Here is a 26,876-nt window from a genome sequence, read left to right on the forward strand (position 1 = left end):
TCCTTGCAAGATGAAAAAAAAAAATTGTATGTCCCTTTCAAGACTATGTTTACATGGAGAAATATTGTAGTGTTTCAAGATTTTGTTATGACAGCTACAAGATTCATGTAACGTGGCAACGCAGTCTTAGATAATATCACTTTGCCGAAAAGTTGTACTATAAGAGTTTATTTTGATCTTGAAAACAGAAGAGAGGCTCCTTTTCTTTTTGCTTAAATAGTTAACTAACAATAGTGTAAAAATACCGTTTATATTTTCAATGGTTTTTGCATACAATGTATTTACTAATGCGTAGCTACTCATTAGCTAAGACCACATTTCCATTTTACATGAATCTTGTGGCTGTCATAAAAAAAAAAAAAAACTTGCAACCCTACTACATTTCTTAATGTAAATATAGTCTTGAAAGGGACGTACAACATACTTTTTTTTATCGTGCAAGGAGTCAAACCATGTGCAACTTTCTTGGTCATCTTGCTTGCTACCTGCTATCGCCCTTTCAGTTATAAAAGCTCACTACTGATCAGTCTTTGGTCTTACCTGTTCGACAGCTCGCCAAGTTGCATGGTGACATTAACAAACCTAACCACAAACAAGGCGACTATACAATATATCGGAAAAATAACGAAACTTTTTAAATTAAACAAAACGAATTAGGTATTTTACCAACTGTAGTTCTTTTTATTCAAAATACAGTATATCCCTGCCGCATCGATACACCGCTGGGCACGTTCAACCAATGCTAGCATAGAGTTTTTAATGTTCAATTTCGGAATCGCCTCAATGATCCTTGTCACGGCAGACTGGACGTGTGTAACATTGTCATAGAATGTTCCTTTAATGGCAAATTTTAATTTCGGAAATAGAAAAATTATCACACGACGATAAATCAGGCGAATACGGAGGATGTGGAAGCACACATATTTGTTTCTTTTTTAGCCAAAAGGTCACGAACTGCAAAGCGTCTGTAACATAGTATATTGTTGTGTAATAAAGACCAACTGATTGTCGCTAGATACTCAGACCTTACGCGAACGATTGGCTTTGACAAACGCTCCATAACACCCAGATAATATTCACTATTAACAGTTTGGCCTGTGGAATGAATTCCCGAAGTATAATACCTTTGGATCTTGTCACGTGACTTTTCACTTTCGGAGAACCTGGGGACTTGTATGTAGCATTTTGGCCTTTTTTTGGGGGGGGGGGGCGTACTTGAATAACCATGTCTCATCACCAGCTACAATCGATTCCAAGAATGTTCTGTTCTGTGTGGCTGTTTAAACCAGATCCTTGCAATGTTTAACGCGAGCAAGTTTTTGGTCGTCAGTTAAGATGTGCGGAACAAATCGAGCAGAGACTTTCCGTTTCTTTAAATCCTTTATCAAAATTTCGTGAATCATGTCTTTCGTCGTATTTAATTCCTCCGCTATCCATCTTACAGTGGAATTCGCATCGTGAGCGATCATTTCACACACTTGTTCCTCCAACTCATCGCGATTTTCGTCTTTCGATCTGCCTGGCTTTGAGTCGTCTTCAAAGGACTCCGGGAGACCGTCCCGGAATGTGTATATTACTCCAACACACGTGTACATACAAGATAAGCACTTATTACCATACACTTGTTTCATCATTTCCAATATTTGTGTAAATGTTTTACCTAGCTTGAAACAAAGTTTAATATTGGCTCTTTGCACCATCCTGTGTTTGTGACGAGATGACACCAGATACACTCACTTTTCTTGCTATAACCTGACACTCCAAGGCATGCCCGTAGTCAGCCCGAAAGTGTAGGGGGTGCAGTGAAAGTTCGGGGGGCTCGATCAAAAAATATTATAATTCATCACCATATTATAGTTCATTTGCAAACCTACTCTGAAAATTTTAGAGGGGGCCAGTAAAAATTTAGGGGGGCCGGCCGCCCCTAGACCCTCCTGGATACGGGCCTGCTCCAAGGTTCTCATGATTCTGGTCTCGTTTTGTTGAGCCCGCTTTTCGATGATATGTTGCTTCAATAGATGGAGCTAGTGGTTATCTGTAAAAAAAAAATCCATTATTTTTCTGACATACTGTGTACATTGAAGTAACCTGTCTTTGAGGACTCACCTTTAATTTTCTTAATTCCTCTAATATCTTCTTAGTTTTACACTTTAAGTGGTATTTGCGTCACAGTTAGGATGAAGTGCATTACTTTTAGGAAAAATCAAACAACAATAGACGCAATATGCTATTTGCAAGTATTTTCTCTTTTTTGCATAGAGGACACAATTAAATAAATAATTCATTCCAGCTTAATAAAATCTATTAAAAATACATCAAACTGGCAACAAACGACATACTTCTTTGCAACAAGATAAAAATTTGTTTTTCTCAATTTTCTCAAAAAGGGAGCATGAGAATTCATCATCAAAGCATCTCATTTTGTTCAGCTTGATTGATATAATCATTGGATACTGTTATAATTAAACAAAAAACAAAGTTTAAAAATTAATCATTGTTTTGTACCATATCTCATTATAATTACTAAAATACTGTATACTGTCGTCTTGCCGTCATGTTGCGATTCCCTTAATGTCGTGGATTTTCCCCGTAAGAAGAATGTCGTCGTGGCTTTTCCCCTTATAAACTGCTCTTGCTCAAAAGAGCACAAAATCAATCACAGGCAAATGAAATATATGACCAGTGGAGTACTTAGGGGGGGGGGCTTCCGGGCTTAAGCCCCCCCCGAAATCTTACTTACTATAGTGAAGTATATGAAATATCTTGCAGAATTTTTACATTTTCAGCCAAAGCCCCCCCACGAAACTAAGCAAAGCCCCTCCCGAAACAAAATCGTAAATACGCCACTGTTTATGACACTGTTTAATACAAAATATTAATCAATGCTACTCATAGGTACTCAGAGTTTGAAGCTAAACTATTCCAGTAACAATAGCTAAACTATTCAATAGCTAAACTATTGAAGTAACTCAAGTGCGAATGTGTTGCCGCTGGAGCAGATAACTACAGATATAGCCTTCCTGTAGTAGAATTACTAAGATTTCCTCTTTTAATACGAATAATGTCGTACTCAGTAGAGTAGAGTTGATTTTGAATTTAACTTCCTTTTCAGCAGCGAGGCTATATGAGACAGGACCTACTGATTAACGTGGAGTCCGAACCACATGACCTTCCTCCGGGAATCGAACATGTCGTACTCAGCAGATATTAGAATACATGATATAGAACATAGCTGAAATATGTAAATAAATGTTTATCTTTGCCTGACCAAAATTGGGTAGTGTCAAGAACTGCTTATCTCTGATTAATAAAACTACTATCTAGGATATTTAAAAGACACTTCTCTAACATTCTTTATTTAATTTTCTAAATAGCTTTCTAATAATTAATTCCCAGTGGTTACTGAAAGTCGAAACACAATATTCTTCTTTCTTTCTTTGTAACGTATTACCATGAATTAGCAAAATTCAAGCAACTTTTCCGATGTGAACGATTTAATATAAAATTAAGGTGGATCACCATCCGGAAGTCAGTACATATTTTAGCTCGTTCCCTTAAACACTGCGCAATGAAACGTTACATATTATAAATATTGTACTATAAGATAAGAGTTATGTTTCAGCTACACCACAAGACACTGATTCATTTGGTTGTGCCGTCTGATATCGAGAAAGATAACAAATAAAATATAACATTTGATTCGTTTTACAATGAACACACAAGATGGCACTTGCTGTTAGATTTTACTAGAACTGCTCAGTTTTAAGAAACATTTATTTGCATGTGCAGAGTATTTTAAAGTAACGATCTTATTACGAAATAGATACATTGTTTGACTGTCTTTCGTGTTATGTTTCGCATTTTATTTAAATATTAATTTACATGTAAGGAAATAGATTTTGAGAAGAAATTTGCGCAGAACGCCATAATGCGTTGTTGCCAAATTTGTACGTTTACTGTGGTGGTCACAATAAGAAAATTCCTGGATCATAGCGTTGCAGTTCGAGAAGCGGAACTTAGCTGTGAATTGTGCTAAGGTTCGAAAACTAATTTCATCAGTAAGTATCCAAGCAAAATTCCATGATTACTTCCTTTATTATCTGGCATCAGTAAACACTCGGCACTATCTGGCAACAGCGTACTATTCAAGCAGCGTTTAGCATACGAGGCCTGTCTAAAAAGTATCCGACCTTAATTTTTTCCACGCAAAGTAGTGATTCTCAGGCGGCGCCACCTTGAATTTTTTCACCGCGTTCGCGTGTGCCAGTCGTGAGCTGGTGGTCGCAAAGTGAGGTGCTGTTGGTAGTGTTCGTCGGATTTAGTGTTTCTCGCAAGATGACTGAACGAATTGAGCAAAGATACTGCATCAAATTCTCTCAAAGGCTGGGTGATTCTCAAAGCCAAACAATTCGTAAGATTCAGCAGGTGTTTGGAGAAAATGCGATGGGTGTAACACAAATTAAACAATGGTTCAACCGATTCAAAGATGGCCGCACATCAGTCGAGAGTGAGCAGCGTAGCGGCAGGTCCCAAACTGCTCGGAATGCAGCTGTTGTTGAGCGGGTGCGAAATTTGGTGATGGCAGATCGCCGTTTGACAGTGCGGGAGATTGCAGAAGATGTTGGAGTGAGTAAAGATTCTGCACATGCAATTTTGCGTGACGATTTGAACATGAAACGAGTGGCTGCTAAATTTGTACCCAAGTTGTTGTCTCAGGAACAAAAAGACACCCGTTTTGACGTTGCACAGGACCTTCTGGACACCACCAACACTGATCCTGGGTATCTGAATTCCGTGATAACTGGAGATGAGTCATGGGTGTACGGGTACGACCCAGAAACAAAACAACAATCATCTCAATGGAAGCATCCCGATTCTCCAAGGCCGAAGAAAGCGCGGCAGGTGCGAAGCAAAATCAAGGTGTTGCTGACTGTTTTCTTCGATGCCCGTGGAATTGTGCATCACTAGTACGCACCGGAAGGACAAACAGTGACAAAGGAGTACTATCAAGATGTTCTCAGGCGACTCCGTGACGCAGTCCGGCGCAAAAGACCAGACATGTGGACAGCGAAGAACTGGCACGTCCATCATGACAACGCCCCAGCACATTCATCCCAATTGATCCACACGTTCTTAGCCAAACATGGAATTACAACCGTTCGCCAACCTCCCTACTCTCCAGACCTGGCTCCTTGTGACTTCTGGTTGTTTCCAAAATTGAAGACGCCTCTGAAGGGATCCCGTTTTGAGAGTAGAGAAGACATAATGCGGAACACGACGACGGAGCTGAACAACATTCCAAAAGAAGACTTCCAGCGGTGTTTCCAGCAGTGGAAGGATCGGTGGGCTAAGTGTGTGGAAGCACAAGGGGCCTACTTTGAAGGGGATTAGGGTCCCAAATCTGTCAGGTATTCGCAACTATTTTTCTGGCCAAAGGTCGGATACTTTTTAGACAGCCCTCGTAGCACCGAGAACACCTAGTGATCCACCTTAATCGCTTCGATCACAGTTGTAAATGGTCATGAGCAAAGTTGAAAAAAAAAATGTGTCATATCTAGATCGGAATATACACAAATTTCACATGAAATAAAAATTATACAAAATTCTAATAGAAGCAGTTACCACGCGAAAGCACTACAAAAAAAAATCATTGAAACTAAAATGAAACATTCTGAAAGATTAATAAAACTATCATAAAATAACTTACGCAACCATGGAAGAAACACACAGGGAAAAAATGACATTTCTGTTCATACTTCACAAAAACTATGAGTCTATTTCCTTTAATATACTTATCAATAGTATTATTTGATAATATTCAGTTTATATATATATATATATATATATATATATATATATATATATAGTGGATTACGCTCATCTTTAAAATTAAGTAACAACGCAGATGAGGACAATGGAGAATAGACTACTTATTACCCACAGGAGAGATATTTTTTACCTCAAATTTAAGATCTAAAATATATACCTCTTCATCTAAGATAAAATAGATATGCTACCTTTGTAGGTGATGGAATATAGCTTTAATTTCAGTTCAAGATTAAATAGAAGTAAATTCAAATAACTTTTCATCCTGTTTGGTCTTGTTTCTGTTTCCGATTTAGAGAGAGTCTGACTTCGGAGAATAGATAACCACAAGTAAAAAAATCATTAAGGACGAAAGCCACAACGGAAGAACTCCACGAAGGGCAAAAGCCACGTAACTAGTGCCATAATGTAAAGTTCGATAAGAGCATTCTTGAGTATCAGTTTCATTTGGTGCATGGCGTGGTTATCGGAGCAGGCGGCGTGGTTATCCCCTAGTATCGATTTATAGAATTACAAGAAAAAAATCCTGGAAACGAGAACTTGATTAGATCTGGGAAGAGATGAGTGTTACATCCTTTCACTTTCTGTTTATTTTTAAGTTGTTATCTTAGACTACTTTTATAACGCTTCTGAGGAAGGCGCTGATGCATTGCCGGAACTGGGAACTGTTACACAAGTGTTTTAATAGTACTTTGGTCAGTGTGTAGCTTATAAATACATAATGTTAAGTGTGCTATTCAAGAATTGTTGAAGCACACATTTGTTTTTAAAGTACAGTTATGAAGGTTCTTTGAAAAATTGGTATGCATCTCACCGAACACGTGACTGACAAACTATGTTTGTATGACTGTACAGATACACCCTTGTCAGCAGTAGTACAAACTCATATATTACGGCATCATCTCATATGGGCAGGGGGTGAAAATAGTACTGAGTAAATACAGATAGCATGTTGAGCATGATCGGAGGTATGCACCGAGGAAAATTTCGTAGCTTTTGAAGAAGGATATAATTTCCTCCCTTGGCCACCCCTTGAAATTATAACTAGTTCACACAACTCCAAAAATATAAAATAGTGTATCTGATATCGCAATATGGCCTGGGAAATTGCTAACTTCTTTCCAGAGCTGTGTGCTCCACCAAGAATTGAGTCAGGGATTAAGTGTATTGGGACTTAATCTTTCTCCTTTAAAAAGAGAACTTGCTTGTTTAAACAAAATTATAAGCATTTTTCAAAGTATGTTGTATGAAATGAGAAAATGTATTACGTTCCGATTTACATATACGAGAAGGTATCAAAAAGTTTGTATATACTATCACCTAGAAGAAATCCTCTCTGGAGAGCTGTGACACTATGATGGTATTATTTCTTCTCTACGTTGTCACCGTGCCTAGCGATACATTATTTTGCCGACTGTTCTTCACTTTCCGTAAGCACGTTTTGTAAAAGTCTGGAATTTGACTTTGAAATCACAGTTCAACCTCAGAAATGACGTCATTCCTATGTCAAAATGGAATCCTCTGAGTGGACGCTTTATTTCCAGGAAGAGAAAGAAGTCATTTGGGGCTGGTTCCTGTAAGTATTGGGCGTGGCGCAATATTTCATATGCTAATTCCACTGCCTTCATTATGGATGCATGTGTGGAATGAGTTGGCATATTGTCTGCCACAGCAGCACCCCTTCTATGATCTATCCATGACGTTTCTTTTTCGGTACCTCTCATTTCGTCACTTAGTCAGGAGATGATGATAATAGGTCCTGCAGTAATTAATAATAGTTTACTCCTGTGGTAGGTAATCTGTCATGAGATTTACTAATATTAATGCATTACTCATGTTCTGTCTGCATGAAAACACGATTACATTGACTATATGTATGATTAAAAGTGATTTTATACAAAATTAGATAATTAATTGCTGCATAATTAATTATTAATTATGTATTTTTATTACATGTCTTTCTCTGTTATCAATTGTCAGAAACATTTTTTTTAAAAAGTATATGATTCTTTACACATTTCTCATTGACATAAAATAATAATACACGTAAATATCGTGACAGATGTTAAATTATTATTAATTGAAAATGGAAAAGTGCATTGCTGATACTACTGAATTCCGTATGAGGAACAAACTTTCAGTTTTGAGCACTATTTTTGTGAAAAATACTTTATTTATTCCTATATATTGCATATCAGGCAAATCCCTATATATTTGTCTTTTGATTGGTACCACAGTTTTGGATATAGACATATGCATTTTAAAGTAAGACATGAAACAATTTCGTAATATGTAAAATGCACTCTCTTGGTTTGTGAGGTGGCGCCTCCCACTTTAGGCGACGTTTTTTTCCGGAACTTCTTGCAGTCTGGATAAGTCTTGACAGAGTTACCAACGCACAATTTTATTCAGCTAGTGTTTTAGAAATGGGACGCAACGATGTCCTTCCAGAAGTAGAAAGAGAAATAAGCTTTCTAAGGCTATTCGTTTATCTTGGATAAAAAGGCGTTAAATAGAAGATAGTTCCAAGTGTGACACTTCTGTTTGTGTATCTTTGGAAGAAACAAGCGAAAGTTCTATGAAGGTTCCAATTGCAAGGGATGAATCAGATGATAAAGAAAGGTGAGATTTATTTTACTTTCCATCCTGATTATTAATTACTTTGAACCAACATAAAATGATTCTTTTATAAAATTGTTATCATTCTATCTAAATGTATACAGGGAAAGAACATTGTAAATCCAGTTTTGTAGATTTTACTCCAAAACTATTTTTGTAGTCTGACTGAGCGTGTTCTTTACGCAAATAGCTGCTTTTAACATCCAATTTACAGAGGAATGATCAAAATTTTTTTACTACTTTGAGTAGTCCAAAACATCGTGTGCAATGCATACTTTTACGGTTGGGTGCAATCTCAAAATTGAAGAAAAAATGTACTTACCATGTTCTTTCCCTGTACCCTTCACATGTTTCACTAATCTTTTAGTGGATTTTTATAATATTGCTAGGTGTATTATTTTTTTAAAATACAATTACTGAAACATTTGCGTGTTTAATTTTATACAGCGATACATATAATAATAGTATTATTCGCAATGTTATATATGAAGGGCTTGGAACAATATGCCACATTAAACAAAAAGTCACTATTTTTACGATCCTTGTATATCTTACGACCTGCACTAGTCGATTTGGCATTAAAGAAGTGGGGGAACACTCTCTAGATATTAATATAAAATGCTCTAATAGATTGAATAACAAAATTATTATCTAAGATTTCGGGATAACGCGTCCGAGAACGAAATAAAGTAGGGGAACGAATATTCGATTATCTGGTAAATGGAGAACGACGTTCTCCGTATTCCCTCCAAATCGACCACTGATAACCCGTTGATCTTAACAAGTTTGCAAAAATCGAAATTAGGTTCAGTAGATATCATAAGTATTCTTGTTTAAATTACTTTTTTATGAAGCAATGGCAAATTTCACTTTTCTCTCCGATCATAAATATATATTAGTTCAGCGTCCCTTGTCAGCAGCGAGGCTACATGAAACATGGTCCTACTGGTTAACATGGAATCCGAACCACAATCGTTCTATGCTCTCCCTTCGGGACTCGAACCCAGGACCCCTTGCACAGAAGCGCACGTGCTAGCCACTAGACCAGCGACATATATATATACACGTTGTTCACTAACTTATACTTAAAAGTATTTTTTTTCGTGCGATTTATTTCTCTTATTTAATTTCAACAATAAATATTTTCTTTATGTATCGAAATGTTACTTTAAAAAAAAAGGTCTGAAATTCAAACTAAATCTATACGTAATTTATTAGTGGAAAGCATTTAAAAAACCATACTTAATTTACAGATTATTCCTACTAAGTAATTTTTAGAAATACTTGGTCAACTTACACACTTGAAGAGGACTCAGCCTCCTACAACAACATTCAGTTGTTTGTTTACATCAAAGCTTCCGGCAGCATGATTTTCGCCCGCAACGTGGAGTTTTTTTTTTTTTTTCGTCGTGGCTTTTGCTCCACATGATTTTCTACTCTTGGTTATTCCCCGAAAAGTCATGAAACCGAGTCTAAAATTGAACTGTTTTAATCTATCTGAATTGCAAACGAAAGAACAAAACCAGTTTCACATTTGAACTTCAAGTAAAAGTTACTTTTTTGGTTTAATTTTCGAGCGACAATAGGAGATAATATAATAGTCATAGACAAGAAAATCTAATTCGAATTTTTAAAAAGATAAACACATTTCGTAGCCCTACATACAGGAAAAAATTAATTTTCCATCATCTGTCCTTCAATTATTCACCCTATTCACACTCTCGTAGATGCCATACCGTTCAACATATAAGCACCAAATTTCTATAAATTTCATTTTCATTCTATAAATTCTTAATAATAATAATAATAATAATAATAATAATAATAATAATAATAATAATAATAATAATAATAATAATAATAATAATAATAATAATAATAATAATATTATTATTATTATTATTATTATTATTATTATTATTATTATTATTATTATTATTATTATTATTATTATTATTATTATTATTATTATTATTATTTTATGTCATTTCAGCTCTGACACTGAGTCTCTACCATCTCTTGTAGTGAAGCCCGAAACAGAGATTGTTAGTCGCAATGACTTTCCAAATGGCTATCGAATTGTAAATTTGGGACACATTCTCAAGTGGTCCGTAAAGCTCCAAGAAAACAACAGAAAGATATGTGTCTTAGGAAAAATGGATTTTCATAGAGAGAGACGTTCAGAACTAGTGTCTTACCTCTATTTCAAGTGCCGCATGTGCAAACGCGAAGTATGTCACTCTACGGAGGAGGAACAATAGTCTAAAAGATCTGTAATCAATACTGCAGCTGTTTGGGGCACTGTTTCTATTGGAAGTGGGTATTCTCATCTAGAAGAATTCCTCAGTATTATGGATATCCCATGTATGAACTTCAAACTATTCAACAAGATTGAACAAGATCTGGAACCTGTAAGTAATAATTGACAAATCCGTTTGATCTTTCCAGGAAAAAAAAAAACTGAAAAATAGACTTTCCTACTTATCAACAATATCACAAGTGGCTAATATAATAGTTGCATTGATATAATTCTGTATAGAAGATTTTATCACAATAGAACTTGCGCGATGAAAGTAATCTTAGTTACAAGCAGGCCCGCAACCAACCATAGAAGTCTGGGGGTGCCATAAACATGTTAGGGGGGCCCAAGTCATAAAATAATTGTTACTAATAAATAAATTCATGATTTTTTGTGTTAATATAGTATATGATGCATTGAGATCTGCGAGCCATGAAAAATTTAGGGAGGTCTGAGCAGTGGCGTAACTAAAGGCTTGGGGGTCCTCCCGCAGACAGGGTGGAGTGGGCCCCCTTCCCTACTTCCCACTTCGTGATTTGGGGGCCCCTGATGGCTTGAGACCGCCCGCAATGCAGGGTCTACTGGGCCCTTATTTACGCCCCTGGATCTGAGGGCGAAGCTCCCACGTACTCAACCTGACTCAACCTGCAAACCTGGGTTGGAGCTAATCCTTTGGCAACTACAACTGAAATTGAATGTGCTTGCAGGATTATGAGGTCGAGTAAACGCCTAATGAGATGCGAGGCCGTACACGGAGCGAATTTCCGGATCTGAAATGAAATTCGGTGTGCTTGCAAGTTTATCAGATGCAAGGCCGTTGGCCGATCAAAAGGGATAAGGGGGGCTGAGGGCGAAGCCCCAAAGGAAAGCCCCAAATGAAATTAAATATGGTTCTAGGTTCATGAACTGAGAGGCCGTAAACCGAGCAAACTGGGAGATCTAGGGGTGAAGCCGACGAATATTTTATCTATGTATATATTCAACTAACCTCATTCTTTTTAAAATAATGTTTGTAAGTTGTTATTTCACCCTACTAATCATTGTGAAGATGGGAAATGAATCGTTTTGTTTGCTATCCACGTTCTATTTGGGGTGACCCTCCCTGCTGGTCTAATGGCTATTATGTGCGACGTGAACGGGCTCCATTGTTCGATTCCCGGTGGGAGTACATTGAACGATAATCTTCGGATTTCAGGAGTTGTATATCTACGTCTCATGTAGCCTAGCTGCTCAAAGGGACGCTGAAAATAAAATCAAAAGTTCAACTTGGCATTCTTTTATGAGCATAAGTAATATAATTTTTGTTAGTATACATTCTGTGGAGATTGGGAACACCTCCCGCCAACAACAGGGCTTTCAATAGTTTCCGCTTCCACTCCTGGCTGTGTGAATTTTTCGCGAAATATGTTCATATGAAACACCCAAATGAGCTCCGAAACATTCCAGAAAGCTTTCACAGATGAATGGACAAAGCAACCAATATTATTTTTCTTCTGAAGCAGAAATAGTCTTTTGTGAAGGTCACTGCAAATGGGGTGGGGGTTTATTGACCACGGAAGAGAAGATTGAAGAGCTGTTCCCATTTGGAGACTTCCTTCTGCGAACTCGATATTATCTCATTGCCAAAAGCAACAGCTGAAGTGAAGGGATGAAATTTTATAACCACAATACCTTTTCCTTTTCCAGTACATTTTTTGTACTAGCTGATTAGCGCGCCATAGACGCACGCACTTGCATTACCAACATGTATGAAAGGTTTCTTTCATCAAGCATCTTGAAAGAATTTTTTGCCCACACACGTACCAACGTGCTGTCCAACATACTGAAAGCAGTGTTGTCAGATTCAGAACAACAGACTTCCCGCCCAAAGCCCTGAAATTTCCCGATCGCTTGCAAACTTTCCCGCGAAGAAAGAATATCAATCTATATTTAAATAATCCATCATTAATGATTAATTAATTAATCACTATATTAATGATTTCAAATTAAAATCAACTATGAACAATCAATCGAAGTACATCTTTTCCTGTGGGAGGAGAAATCTATTATAGGACCATCCTTTTATTTTCTATCTGTAGTTTATTTGGTATAGAGAGAAATATACATTATTTTTCTGTGTGTGCGTGTGTGTATGTGTCTGCTACTTCCAAGCATTATATCCTTTCCTCCTTCCCCTCTCTTCTCCCTAACATTCCATGATTAACTGCGCATAACAAATATAGTAAGAAAAGGGCCATAAATCCTCCCTCTCTTCTTTCTTCTCGCAGAAAATGGATATTGGCCCGATTAACAATCAGTTCCATTTGCTTCGGTTTATAAACTGGCTTTGTTGTTCTGGTTTTCTTCAAAGACGCTTCCAATCCATGTATTATTCCATGTATCCCAGAGATGAAGACAAGAAGTGAGAAAGAGAAGATATGAACAGGGAGAAGATTTGACAGAATTTCCCATTTTCAACCAGAATTTTCCGCATTCCTGCCAATGCTAAGAATTTCCCGTTTTGCGGGAAATTTCCCGCCATCTGACAACACTGAAAAGTAGTTTGAGAAATGTGGAGGACGAGGAAACGCGTGCTTTTTCTTTCTGCAACTGCACGACCTTGGCATGCGACGGAGGAGAGACTCACGTGATTTATTCCGCTGTCGTGATTGGCGGACCTAAATATAAAACAGCCACCTTGCATGAACGAGCCCATACACGGTAAACATGCACGCAGAACGGCAAAAACATCAAACATGTTTTCAGAAGATTTTGAAAACTTTTAACATGAATGAACGAGGCCATACACGATCAACTTGCCTGTGGTTTTATTATTTTTCATACAAGTCGGGCTGTTTCTTCAGGCATGTGTTTACGTGTATGGGCTGCTATTCACAATTTAGACTAGCGGCAATTATCTTAGCCAAGATTCCAAACACCTCGGTCTCCAACCCAACTGGGATAGGTAAGGGGGGGAGGAATGACATTCTCTTGTTTTTGACCCTGCCAGCACGAACTATTTTTATATTCTTACACTGGTGATCTCTAGTTGGTACAAATTGCTACTTAGGTACACTGTTGTGTGGTAGGAAAGGGGGAGGAGAAAAACCCTTTCCCTGAATTCATTTATAAATAGTACTTTATACATCTAAAAAATGTTTACCTTCAGACTTACTCGGACACAGACGCGCAGCCAGAATTTTTTGTATTGAGAGGTGTCCAGTACTACAAGACAGTGCTTGTATATAATATTGAAACGATTCTGCACTTGAAAAAACTATACATATTTAAAATTTTATCAAACTTCCCTATGATAGAATTAGATTATTTAAAAAAAAAAAATAGGATTTATAGTACAGATGAAATGTAAAATCAAATTATGAGAATACACCAACAATTTATCTGCTAAGGAAGTGTGGTTTTATTACGGAAGTGTACGGAATCTTTTGAGTTATTGTTTTTGAGGGTCTGGTGTAAGCGGAGTAACCCGTGGGTGCGCTCGTGCTCAGAAATAAGCTTAGTGGCTAAGGCATAAGATTCTACAAGGCAGTTAGTGACAAGTTGGGATAATCTTTTTTAAATTAAAAATCAAGAAAATCAGTATTTTTTTATTTTAACGCTTTACTCTTATTCTATGGTGGCTGCAGGAGATCTACTGCCTTTAGCGGTATCTGAACATTTTTTTGTTCTACTGTACCCTATCTCTTACCGGAATTGAACCCTGTATAGCGAGCTCTGAAGGCAAGTGTGCTAGATACTAGACCAAGTAGAAGACCTTAAAATCAAATTAATCTCTAGTAGACTGTTACCTTGAATAGTATCAAATTAACATCTCTAGAACTGCTTTATATCCTTGTGCCAAGCAAAGGGGGTCTATGTACACTCATGTCTAAAATTATTGTCGCATATCTATAATTGTCTTCTTGTAAGAATATAATTTGATAATGATTTTGCAGGTTGCTTTAAATACTGATACTATGTGTATAATCGGGAAATGTATGTTTGTGGTAAATTTCATAGGAAAAGAATTATAAATATGAGGTTTATAATGAGTAAAATAAAATGTTGCTAAATGGACAAGGCAATTTTATTTTCGTTTTACTGTTCCCATTTACTGCTCTTTTGACATGAAATTTGCCACATGCCATTTGAAATTTGCCACATATACCCATACTAACATTGTAAGAAATACTGAACGGATTTGTTATCAAATTTTATTCCTAGAATAACATATTTATAGACATGCGACAATAATTTTGGACATGAGTGTACATTAGAAATTCTAATTTTTGATACCGTTCAGGAACGTAGTTAGAGTTCTGATTTTGGGAAACCATATTAGCAAATGGGCTCCATATAAATAACTTTAAATAAATATTTGGAGGGCTAAGCCAACTTTTAGGGGGTCCGTGGGCCCCCCTGTCCTCTCCTAGCTACGTTCCTGGCACAGTTGTAAGCATGCGACAAATGTACAATTTTTAACAGTATGACATAAATGCACATTCTTTAGGGCTTAACGAAGCGATCAACATAAAATATGTGCAACATTTCCATTAGAACAATAAATAACGCGAAAACACTGAAAACATATTCCTTAACCTATTGCCTAGAATCGAGCAGAAAACTTCAATATCATGAAAGCCTTTCACTTAAAAGCGAATTTTTTACAATAAATTAAAAAAAATGAACAGACGCCCCTTGGAAATGTCATCGACGAAAGACAGAGGAAAAAGTAGATAACGCCGATGTTAATAAATCTGAAAAAATCTCAAAAAAAAAAAAAAAAACTGGCCTGTTTCAATTTCAGGGTGATTTACCCTTACTTTAATGAAACGAAACGAAACCATTTGGTATGTTGAGATGGAAACACTTTGAGAAGCAAGAACCAACTGAGTTCACTACAAGCGCTAGAAGCGACCTACGCTGGTGACCTCTCTTGACACTGATACAAACTACGTAGTGGATCCGCTCCCTTTTAAGTCCCAGAAAACGGAAAGCGTCACCTTGGCGATAGACTTCTGTACTCATGCCTTTTTTTGGTTGGAGGAGTGTCTCCATTGTTTGCTCATTTCCTTTTTTTTTGGGGGGGGGTCATAAAGATAAACCCATCTTTCATTCATTGTCGCTAGTCTAATGAAAAAGCCCTTTTCATCCACTTCACAGCGGCGCAACATTTCTCATGCATGTCCTCGCGATTTCTCTCTCGGAAAGGCGTGAGCAGTCGTTGCATCAAACGTGATGGTACTTTCTGAATATTCCAGATAGAACTCATACCTATTGCATACATAACATTTTCAATGGTAATCCCTCTATCTTCCATTATGATCTTAACTTTGTCCGTTAAAGTGGCATTGTAAGTAAAAAATGGTCTTCCAGATCTATAAGCGTGCGCGGTAATCATGTGCCCAGTTTGAAATTGCCGTTTCAACTTGGATACCATCTCATAGGGTGGACTTTCATCTTTATAGACATCTTTCATCTCTTCGTGGATCCGCTTTGCTGATTTTCCCTGAAGATGGAGAAACTTAATGGCTCTCCTTGTCTCAAGCTTGTCAATCATCGCAAAAAAAAAAAATTCTAACTACGTACATGGTTAACATACACGGCCCTAACTATAAAATGCATGTCCTCCGAGGGGATCCGTAGTTTGTCATCTTTTAAGTGATTGCATGACCTTTTTAATACCCGTTCGTGTACATATATATATATATATACAGCTCATGCAAATAGACGTGAACAGTAAGCTGCGCGAGAAGGGAACGTAGGAGGAGCGAACAGCATAGTGGTGTGGGTCACGTTCGAAGAAAAAGACCAAGTAGCGAGAGCAATAAGATTGTTTCAAGAAGGAAGACTGCAGTGGTACCAGCTCTGTTAAGGCAGAATTTGTCAAAAATTTGTGCACTGAAATAACAGACGACAATCAAAGTATGAACGACATAAAAAAAAAAAAAAACTTGAAATGTTCACTTGTATAGGAAGACGGAAGAGAAAAAAATGACTCAAGGAATTGATCCGTGAACACGTGCTTCATAAATACAAAGGTGCCATTTGTTCTGACAACTACGTCATATTTTTTTTCCTGGTTGATAAGCTGTGACAGGAACAACACCGCGTGAGGCTATTTTGGCTATCTCCCTCTCCATCCACCCCGATCATTCCATCATATAACAACTCTAAGTGGTTTTCATTCCTTCGTAACGACAGTACAACTTCCGTAACCAATAATGCTTGGACACAGAAGAAAGAAAAAAGGCTGTTAGAAATGGTCTTCGGTGTTCAGCAGTAGGTCAAGAACAGATGCTATGTTGTGAATTTAAAAAGACGAAGTTAAAAATGTACTGTAGAAGAGTACTTTTGTCCTCTCCTATTTTATTCGCAGGAAGTAACCAAATAAAAAAAAAGTAAGTTACAGCATACATTTCTCTTACGGCTCCCAGAATTTAAATTTATTTTATTGCCTTTAGACAATTATGGCTCAGGAAGGGACAGAGCTTGGGAAGATTGTGGGTCAAGTCTTATTATGAAGATACAGTCTCGGCATTTGCCTAGCGGGACTGGGGAAAACCTTCATTCAGGATGGTCGGCAGCGGGATTGGAATCCACGCACCCCCCCCCCTCCCATTGCCGCTCCGAAGTCTGCGACAATATCACTTGGATTACCGCGGTAAGGTAGGACTCCCAGAAGTATTGACATACTTCAATAGAGGGTGTCCAAAATGTGTCGACCTTCAAAGAAGTTAAGAAACTGCAGTAAGGTTGAGTTATGCAAATGCTATTCAACCACACCGGCTTCAGCCAAAGTTGCTTCAATAGCGTAAATAAATTGATCTCAATTGAATAAAAACACACTTCAGCAAACTATCGTAGGCCTATGACAAAGATAAGGGTTAATATCAATTAAACTTACCATGTTAAGAAAGTGCTGTTTCCTCCATACATTTTTCTCTTCTGACAACTCGCTGTGGTTTTATTGGATAACAAAAGAAATATAGTTTTGTATTCCAAAATGTGAAAAGACAAATAACACACACACACACACACACAGTTACAAAAGTGAAACAATCACAAGGAAGAAAACACATCACACTTATAACAATTGTAAATACCACACTGGAACTATTCACTCACTATCGCTGTCTACGTCTATGGGACGAATACCCGACATTGTCACACCGGAAGTTTCTCCCCCATCACCACCCTCATCACCACTGTCAGTCAAACTATTATCGCTGTCACTCATATCCGAATCAGTGTCTTCTCCAACATTAACGATTATTCTTTCCATCCCTTGATCCAACAAACCCTCTCTTTTAAAATATGATTCCTCAATACCCTTAACATGGTCACACTTTCGTTTCCACTTTTCCTTTGAAATTGACGCAAATTTCTCATCTGCCAGCTTCATCACATCATCTAATTTAAAGGTTGTGTTTTTGTCTGCAATCCAGTTTTTTGCATCTGCCCAAATCAATTCTATTGGGTTTAATTCTGGATGATAAGGCGGCAAACGGAGAACTGTGTGGCCATGTTCAGATAGAATAGTATCTATTTTGTAGGTGCGATAGACTGGTTTATTTGCTTTGATTATTGTGTACAACTGTGGTTTCAACATGTCTTCACTGAAAGGAATGCCTTTTTCTGTAAGCCAGGATACCATTGTCTTTCGCGTTGAATTGGAATTGGGAGGAGGATTGATTTGTTTATTATGGTATGGAGCGTTATCAATGACGACCACACTTTGAGGGGGTAAATTGGAAATTAATTTTTCTTTCAACCACTTTTCATAATTTTGATAATCCATATCATGATGGTAATCCCCAGTTTTCTGGCCAGATTTAAATCTTACATACGCGTTTGGCACAAAACCTTCTTCGCTACCGGCGTGAATGATTATTATTCTCTTTCCCTTCGAAATCGGTGAGAATAATCCATGTAATGATTCATCGCTCCAGCCATAAGGTGACGTGTGCGACGCATGTACGTAAGTCTCATCCATGTATATAATAGGGCGAGAATCATTTCTGTATTTCCTTATGCTTCGCAAAAAGGAAATTCTTTGTGTCCGGATATTGCTTTGTTCAATTAAAATTCGTCTATTGTTTCTAGTTTTTTTCCAGTTAAAGCCAAGAGTAAGGAGTATCTTCCTAAGTGTGTTGAGGCTGCCATCGAAATTTATGGACTGGGTTAATTTAGAGTGGACTTTTTTAAGGGTTGGCCTTTGCTTTTCTGTTATATAAAAATCATTTACTGTTCGACGCACAACAGATTCATTGAAGTCATCTAGTTCCGCCTTCCTTGATCTTCTGGGCCTTTCTTTATGCGGTGTTGTGAATGACGCAGATGCACCCGACTCGATACGTGCCAGTTCATCTTTTATCCGACGTACTGAACTTAGGGACACGCCATTGCTGTGGAAACTCTCTCTAAAACAGAACTTAATTTAATTGCAAGAGCTCCCCGCTCAGCTTCCGTTTTCATAAACTTATACACGTTCGCAACAACCTTCCGCGTTTGGCTGTGCAATACTTTACCCTTGAGTTTACTTTGTACTGGTGCCATCACTGTATGGTTGGCAACACCGGACAAAACCAATCTACACGCGACACCGCACGATACGTACCGTTTCAATGCTTATAACCGACTGACCAACACACCCCTTTCTCACTGTTGCCAACTCGCCAGTGTGAAATGTCGCTAGTTTAGTACTCTAAAGTCGCTAGAAGTCGCTAAACGCCTCCTGCCAAGTCGCTAACAAAGTCGCTATATAATTTTACAAAGGAATTAAAATAATTTAAATATTTTTCATGTACAATGGAAGACTCGAGTATTTTTTTTCTTTTAAAAATGAACATCTTGACAAAACTATGTGCTTTGAAGAATACAAAATTAAAAAATATAGCATTGGAAGTTTGCAAATACTTAAAATTTTGGGTCACTTTTCCCCATTCCCTCTTATTTAGTACAATTATCTTTTTTTGGGGGGGGGATAATTCATGTTGCTTTCGTATTGGATCACTTCACCCAACTCACCCCACGAAATGTCTGTATAATTCAACAACCGCAGTTAAATTAATATATAAATCACATGCACTACACTGAACCAGAAAAGCACAAAGTTTTCCAGCCTCACTGTCACTGTACGTACTGTGCAATGCAAGAGGTTACCAGCTATTACGCAACTATAGCTAGATACGGGAAATTCCCGGATTTTCGAATCGCAGTGAAGAAGGGCATAATCCTCATAGCAGCGATGAATCCAACGAAGTAGGTCGCTCATAGCAGTAGTGCAACCGAGTGTGTAAAAGTAATTATTAGTATCACAAACTGCAAAATTTTGGAAACTTTAATATAAATATAGAACAAAATATTTGAATTCCTAAATGTCGCTAGATTTGTCGCTAGGCGCTAAATAAAAATTTTTGTCGTTAGACACTTCCAAAAGTCGTTAGTTCTAGCGACAAAGTCGCTAAATTGGCAACACTGCCCTTTCTTTCTTATCCCTCCGTGATAGACCCTTCCAATTCTACTGCGCATATTGTATACTTGTATACACTGTTCACGTCTAAATGCATGAGCTGTATATATATATATATATATATATATATATATATATATATATATATATATATATATGTGTGTGTGTGTGTGTGTGTGTGTGTGTGTGACACAGTCTGTCTTGAAAAGTGCATAATCACAGTTCATTTTTATTACCATTAACCTCTTTCTGTTTTCATATAATACTGCACCCAGTCGGATATCTTACTTTTAGTAAAAATAAAGAGTGTGCTCGCTTTTATTTTTATTTAGAAAACGAGATAACTGACTAGAGAAACCAATAAGACAGGAATCGAATGCCCAAGTGGCGATTTGATATAAGACTTTAATGTATTAAAACTAACCTGATATTTGACGCCTCCCTGTTTTAGAACCGAAGATAGCCTGGGTAAGGATAAAATTTCAAATTAATTTCAACTATGTTGATCATCACTCTAACCCAAGGAAATGACTTATCTCTTGGTCTAGTTATTTCCTAGCCTAATAAGAAATAGGAAAGATTCTATAGCCACTACTCTGGCTCTAAAGAAATAACTTATTCTGTCTTCGACCATCACCCAGAGCCATCCCTACAGGATAGGAAAGTAGGTTTAAAAAAAACTCAAAGGCGAAGCGTTCTTTCAACATTCGTCAAAAAGGCTCTAGCAGCCCTAGCATCCATCTGAAGAAAAAGTGCTCAGACTTTCTTTTTATATGGTTGGAGTTCCTTTTCTTCATTATGAAAAACTATATAGAAAAAGCTTGAATGCTATGTAGGTTAAAAGAAGCTAAAAGAAAACCAAAGACATATACAGTTAAACATATATACACATAAATCGAAGGGAAAATAGTCAAAATAAAATTAAAATATCTAACGTTAGTTGTATGATATGTAAATACACAAGTATATATGAATATTATGTCTGGCCAGGCTTACCTATATTATTAACAACGAATCACTTACATAACACAGTTTCCTACTAATACTGAATTTATTCTTTAAAAAATCAGTAAGGGGCTAAGGGTGAAAACTCGTCCTTACACTGCAATCAATTAAGCGTTAAGGATAAATCCAACCTTCACTTTTTTTTTTTTAAACTAAAACCTGAAGTGGCATAAAACCAACCACTTCCGCTTTTAACGGTGATCGCTACAGAAAAATATGTTAGTAGACAGAGAGAAGTGTTTTCTGCAATCAATTAAGCATCCAAATAACAATATTCCATGTCCAGTCTAACTTTCCTACTAAAACCGGAGGGGTTCTACAATACCGCTTACAATATTCATTGAGAAGATATCATGCCATTGAAACTAAACTCCTTCGCATGGTGTACACGTGACGTTGGTACTTGTTAGATCTACAAAAACAAACATTCGTTTGCAAGGAGTTTGGCTTACTAAAACTCTTCTATATATTTACCATGTCCGTGTGTCAATCCGTCCGTTTGGGAGACAAAGTATCTCAAGAACTTCTTGACCATTCATCACCAAATTTGGAGAAAATGTAAAGGGTCAAAAGGGAATTCTTTATTTGAGTCGATACTCAAACCGAAAGTGGTAGAAATCAACTACAACTTCTAGTTTCAATATTGATTTATATAGAGCGGAAACAATAATACGAGAAGTGGTTTCTGGAACCGATTTAGTATTGTAAGAATAGGTACCATTTTCTCTCTTAGCCCTCCTTTCAAACTGGAAGTGGGAGAAATCAAACATTTCTGGTTTCAATGTTCTTCGCCATAGAACAAAAACCGTAATACATAGCGAGAAGGGGATACGGACAAAATCTCGCGGCCGAAACATCGCCGCCCAAAATCTCGCCGGCCAAAACCTCGCGGGACAAAATCTCGCCGGGCCAAAACCTCGCCACCCGAAACATCGCGTGGCCAAAACCTCGCCGCGAATGAACTTTTCTTTAAAATTTACCCAATGAGTTTCTTAATATGCAATTCCACATTACAAATAATAATAATAATAATAATAATAATAATAATAATAATAATAATATACAAAACATCGTGTGCGTGGGCTTTCTCGGGTTATTCCCGTTTCCTCCCACTTTCTTTATTCGATCATTTCCTTCATCCTGGTCATCTACGTGTCCTTTAACCTACAGGACATAATCAAGGGACGTCGTAAAAAGTCATATATTATTTCATACTTTCATAAATATTATTAGATTTTTGTTGAAATTTTAAGTTTTTGGATGTTCCAAAGTTCACGAAACTAACCCCGTTAGTTGTCATTACTTTCCTTATGCAGACTTTCGTTTCCTATAACCAGTTTAAAAGCATCCTGTCGCCCTACCTTCACATTGAAATCCTCTAATACAGAAATAGAATTTTCATATGGTATCGCGGGACTTGGTCAAATACCTGTAATACTTTTTCTGAAACAGCGTCTTTTATACCGTCATCCTTATCATCTGTTGGAACATTTACATTTTGGTCAGGCGAGATTTTGGGTATGGCGATATTTTGGGGCGCGAGGTTTCGGCAAGGCGAGGTTTTGTCCCGGCGAGATTTTGGCCCGCGAGGTTTTGGTCCGGCGAGATTTTGGCCCGCGAGGTTTTGGCCCCGTGAGATTTTGGCCTGCTACGTTTTGGACGGCGAGGTTTTGGCCAGGCGGGATTTTGGCCCGGCGAGATTTTGGGCCGCGAGGTTTTGGGAGGCGAGCTTTTGGTCCGCGAGGTTGTCGCCGCGAGGTTTTGTACCCAAACCATATACTACTACTTCTTGAGTACGGGCTTAATAAACGTGGAGAAGTGTATTCGTCGTGCTCCTGAAAAGGAGCCCGGTTTCGTGTGAAGTAGTGCGTTTCGTGTGGTGTGTGTGTGTTCATTGTGTGTGTGAGATTTTAGTGAACACAACAATGAAATTAGGATAAAATTTGGTCAAGTGGTTTAAAAATAACAAGCAAAAAACAATAATAATATTTTGTGTAAATCACCATTATAAACCAATACACGTATTATTTTAAAGAGAAGAACTCTTTAAAAAGTAAAAACTCATGAATAATCATTTCCTGTGTTGCTGTCGTATCATCTGTTGGACTGTATAATGGTTAAGGTGAGTGACTTTTAATTTCTTCATTTGTAGTTAGATAACCCTCGTGGCAGCCTGACAGGACAGGTTGCATAACCAATAAGGCGTAAATCCGAGTATATTCTCAACAGTCATCTTAAGTTGGAGAAGCATCAACGCGAGTGTAGTATAGGCAACCCTCCGTACGTTAGTGTGCTGTGGGTTGTCCGTATTTTTTAAGGGGCACAATGCAAAGGACACCACCATCGTTGAGAAAACAAAAACAAACAAGAGAAGACTCACCAGTTAGTCATTCAAACGCTCAAGCGACGTCTACAAGAATGGAAGAAGAGGAGGCGCGTAAAAGAACAAGGGAGGAAGCATCACCAGAGACACAACCTACAAAAAAACACACAACTATGACATCCTACGGCTTTGACACAATTGATCAATATGAAAGCGAACTGAACTACTTAGAAAGCTTTCTAGATTGGAAAAAAGTAGGGAAGGGTCATCTTGACAAATTAAAGAAAAGAATGGTCGTATGGGTTAAAGATAGAACACTTTTAGAAGGGAAACTTCAACAAATGGAGAAAATAAATGAGGAACTCCAGAGTAGATACGAGGATCTCCAGAAAGAAAAATTAATAATTGAAATGGAAATTATGAGCGGACACAAGGGTTCAAGACTGGAGGATAAACACACAATCGAGAACCTTCAGGAGATCATAAAAGACCAGAAAAAGGAAATAGAAGAACTGAGGAAGGATAAACAAGAAATAAGACAGGAAAGGGACAAACAAATACAAAAAATGGACAGCGAACTTAAAGAAAAAACGTCACAGCTGAGGAAATCAGAAGACAAAGGAAACCAACTGGAAAAGGAAAATAAAAAACTGAAAGAAGAGGTAAAGGAACTAAGTCTCATGGTGAAGGACACGGAAATGAACTCATTAAGAGAAATTTCCATCTTAAAAGAAAACATGGGAAACACAAATCTAAACGAGGAACTAAGGGAAATAGCAAAAAAAATCGACAACCTAAAATCAGACAAAATGGAAACAGATGAAGCGTCCATATCATGGTCAGAAGTAGTGAGACAGGGAAGGAAGATCACAGAGAAGGAGAAAAAAATTATGGAGGTATCGGCTAAGACAAAACCGGCACTAATCTTTAGACCAAAAGAGGGAGAAACTACCAAACAAACGGCACAAAGACTGGTCGAAATCATTGATCCAAGGAAAGAAAAATTAAAAATAACCGGAATGAGAACCACGAAGGACATTGTCGTACTGGAAACGGCCACCAAGGAAGACATAAATAGAATAAAATCGAAAGAAGAAATTAAAAGCAACTTCAACTTTGAGGAAAACAGAAAAAGGAATCCACTAATGATCATATATGGTGTTCCATCCGATCTGAAAGATGAAGAAATTCTGGAAACAATGATCGAACAGAACTTCGAAGACAACTTACCGGAAGTAAAAGAGCAAATTAAGGCCAGATTTCGTGCAGGGAAAAAGAACCAAAAGAAGTGCCACTTGGTAATTGAAGTTACACCTAATATTAGAAAGTATTTAACAAATAAAGACAAGGTTTATATCGATTACGAATCACACAAGATTAAAGACTTCCTAGTGGTGCCGAAGTGTTACATCTGTCAAGAATACGGGCACATCACAAAATACTGTGATAACAAAGATAAAACAAGATGCAGATACTGCGGTGCACTGAGACACAAAAGTGAAGAGTGTGATGAAAAAGATAAAAACATTTGCGTTCCTTGCAAACTGAGACACAAAACATGTCAAACCCCAAATACGGAGGAATGTGTATCCTATAGAGTAGCCCGAGAGAGGATAATTAGTAAAATAAACTATGGATAAAGATATCCAACAAAAAGGTAAAAATAAGAAAAACAAACCCCCGAGCAAAGTTAAAAGAGACAGAATAAGACTGGAAGCATTCTTAGAAAGGAAGAGAAAAGAGAATATAACAACAAAGAACAAATATGTACAAACAGAAGATCCAGATACAGTGAAACAAATACAGAGCGAATTTACAACATTATTGGAGAATAGGAAGAAAAACCAAAAGAAGAAACATACATCGGAAGAAAAATTGGAAATACCGAAATTGGAAAATTCGTTCACACAAGGCGAAGAGAAATACTTATTTCCACCCAAAGAAGATAAACTCCAAGACTCAACAATTACAACATCCACAGATATTTCAGAAATATCTCCAATATTCAAAGAACCAAGGCCACTTTATGAAAAAATGGAAAGACAATATAAGCTTGCAAAGTTGGAAGATAAGCAAATACTAACAGTGGCGTTTAGGCAAATAACAAGGGATCTTCATGAAAAGGGTAGATCTATAACATATCCCGTTCTGGAGGAAGTAGACAGGATGGAATTACGAACTTATGACTTACCAGCGAACGGATGGGAATTAGTAGATTTAATCGACGAAGCATTTGAACGACGGGGAATTTATTGGAATTTGGAAAATGTGTACAAACAACTCGTTAATGCTCATGGACGAATATATTTCGACTTCAGCAAGTCCGGCAAGGAGGCATTGGTCCATACTAAATATGCATAATAAATTTACAAAATTAAAAATAGTGCAAAACAACGCCCAAAGATCAAAAATTGCCACGATGGAATTAAGAAGATTTGTTGAAATCAATGAAATAGACATAGTAAACATACAGGAACCATACACTGTCAAGAGCAAATTAACAGCATTTCCGCCGACAGCAAGAATAATTAAGGAGGGAAACGATCCGAAAGCAATAACAGTAATCATGAATGAAAACATTGAAGTACTAAAAATTGCGCAATATTGTGACGAATGGACAGTATGCACGGAGGTAACCATCGGTAACAAATCTTTTTGGCTGATAAATTCTTACTTTCAATACAGCTTAAATATACATGATTTCATACAGAAAATACAAACAATAATTTGGCAAAATCAAAGAACTAATTTTATTATTACAATAGATGCAAACGCAAAATCAAGTATGTGGGGCTCACCGATAACAGATGACAAAGGCGAAATCCTGGAAGATTTTGTTCTACAAAATGGTTTAAGGGTGATAAATAAAGGTAACAGACCAACATTCACAGGCCCGAGAGGAAAGTCCTTCATTGATGTTACTATAAGTACTATTCAATTAGAGGAACAAATAGTGAACTGGACAGTTCAAGACAATGTAACAACAAGCGATCATGAAGTAATAACATTTAACATTGAAGATACTACCCTTGGAACAAAAGCTGAGAATTATAACATAAGAAAAATAGATTGGGAACTTTTCGAGAAAAACCTGTGCTTACCACAAATTGATGACTACGACGACCTAGATAAATTGGTAACAGATATAGAAAATAAAACAAAGAAATCTCTAGACGAATCAATTTCAGAAGTCAAGACAAAGAAAAAATATAATGACTTTTGGTCCCCAAAACTAGAAAGACTAAAGAAGATAGCAAAAGCAAAAAGAAAAAGCTACCAATCTACAATAATTCCTATACTTAAAGAAAGAAGACTAGAAAATTATAGGATAGCGAAACAAAAATATACAG

General features: G+C 37.2%; 3 protein-coding genes across 3 annotated transcripts in view; 1 reads left to right on the top strand and 2 right to left on the bottom strand.

Moving 5' to 3' along the window:
• Positions 1 to 26,876, top strand: part of Unc-76 (fasciculation and elongation protein Unc-76) — a 624,125-nt gene that overhangs the window by 223,496 nt on the left and 373,753 nt on the right. The gene's annotated exons all lie outside the window — the stretch shown is intronic.
• Positions 1,281 to 1,700, bottom strand: LOC145661052 (protein GVQW3-like). The gene has a single exon (XM_081726489.1). The coding sequence runs from the start codon at positions 1,698 to 1,700 to the stop codon at positions 1,281 to 1,283; it is 420 nt and encodes a 139-aa protein (XP_081582615.1).
• Positions 17,844 to 18,719, bottom strand: LOC145661053 (uncharacterized). Its single transcript, XM_081726490.1, has one exon. The coding sequence runs from the start codon at positions 18,717 to 18,719 to the stop codon at positions 17,844 to 17,846; it is 876 nt and encodes a 291-aa protein (XP_081582616.1).

Source organism: Thermobia domestica, chromosome 9 (assembly GCF_964235325.1).
Source record: "Thermobia domestica chromosome 9, izTheDome1.hap1.1, whole genome shotgun sequence".
NCBI classification, from domain to species: Eukaryota; Metazoa; Arthropoda; class Insecta; order Zygentoma; family Lepismatidae; genus Thermobia; species Thermobia domestica.

Excerpts from the sequence above, each read along its gene's own strand:
- LOC145661053 (XM_081726490.1), bottom strand. The coding sequence starts at position 18,719 with ATGGATGAGACTTACGTACATGCGTCGCACACGTCACCTTATGGCTGG.
- LOC145661052 (XM_081726489.1), bottom strand. The coding sequence starts at position 1,700 with ATGGTGCAAAGAGCCAATATTAAACTTTGTTTCAAGCTAGGTAAAACA.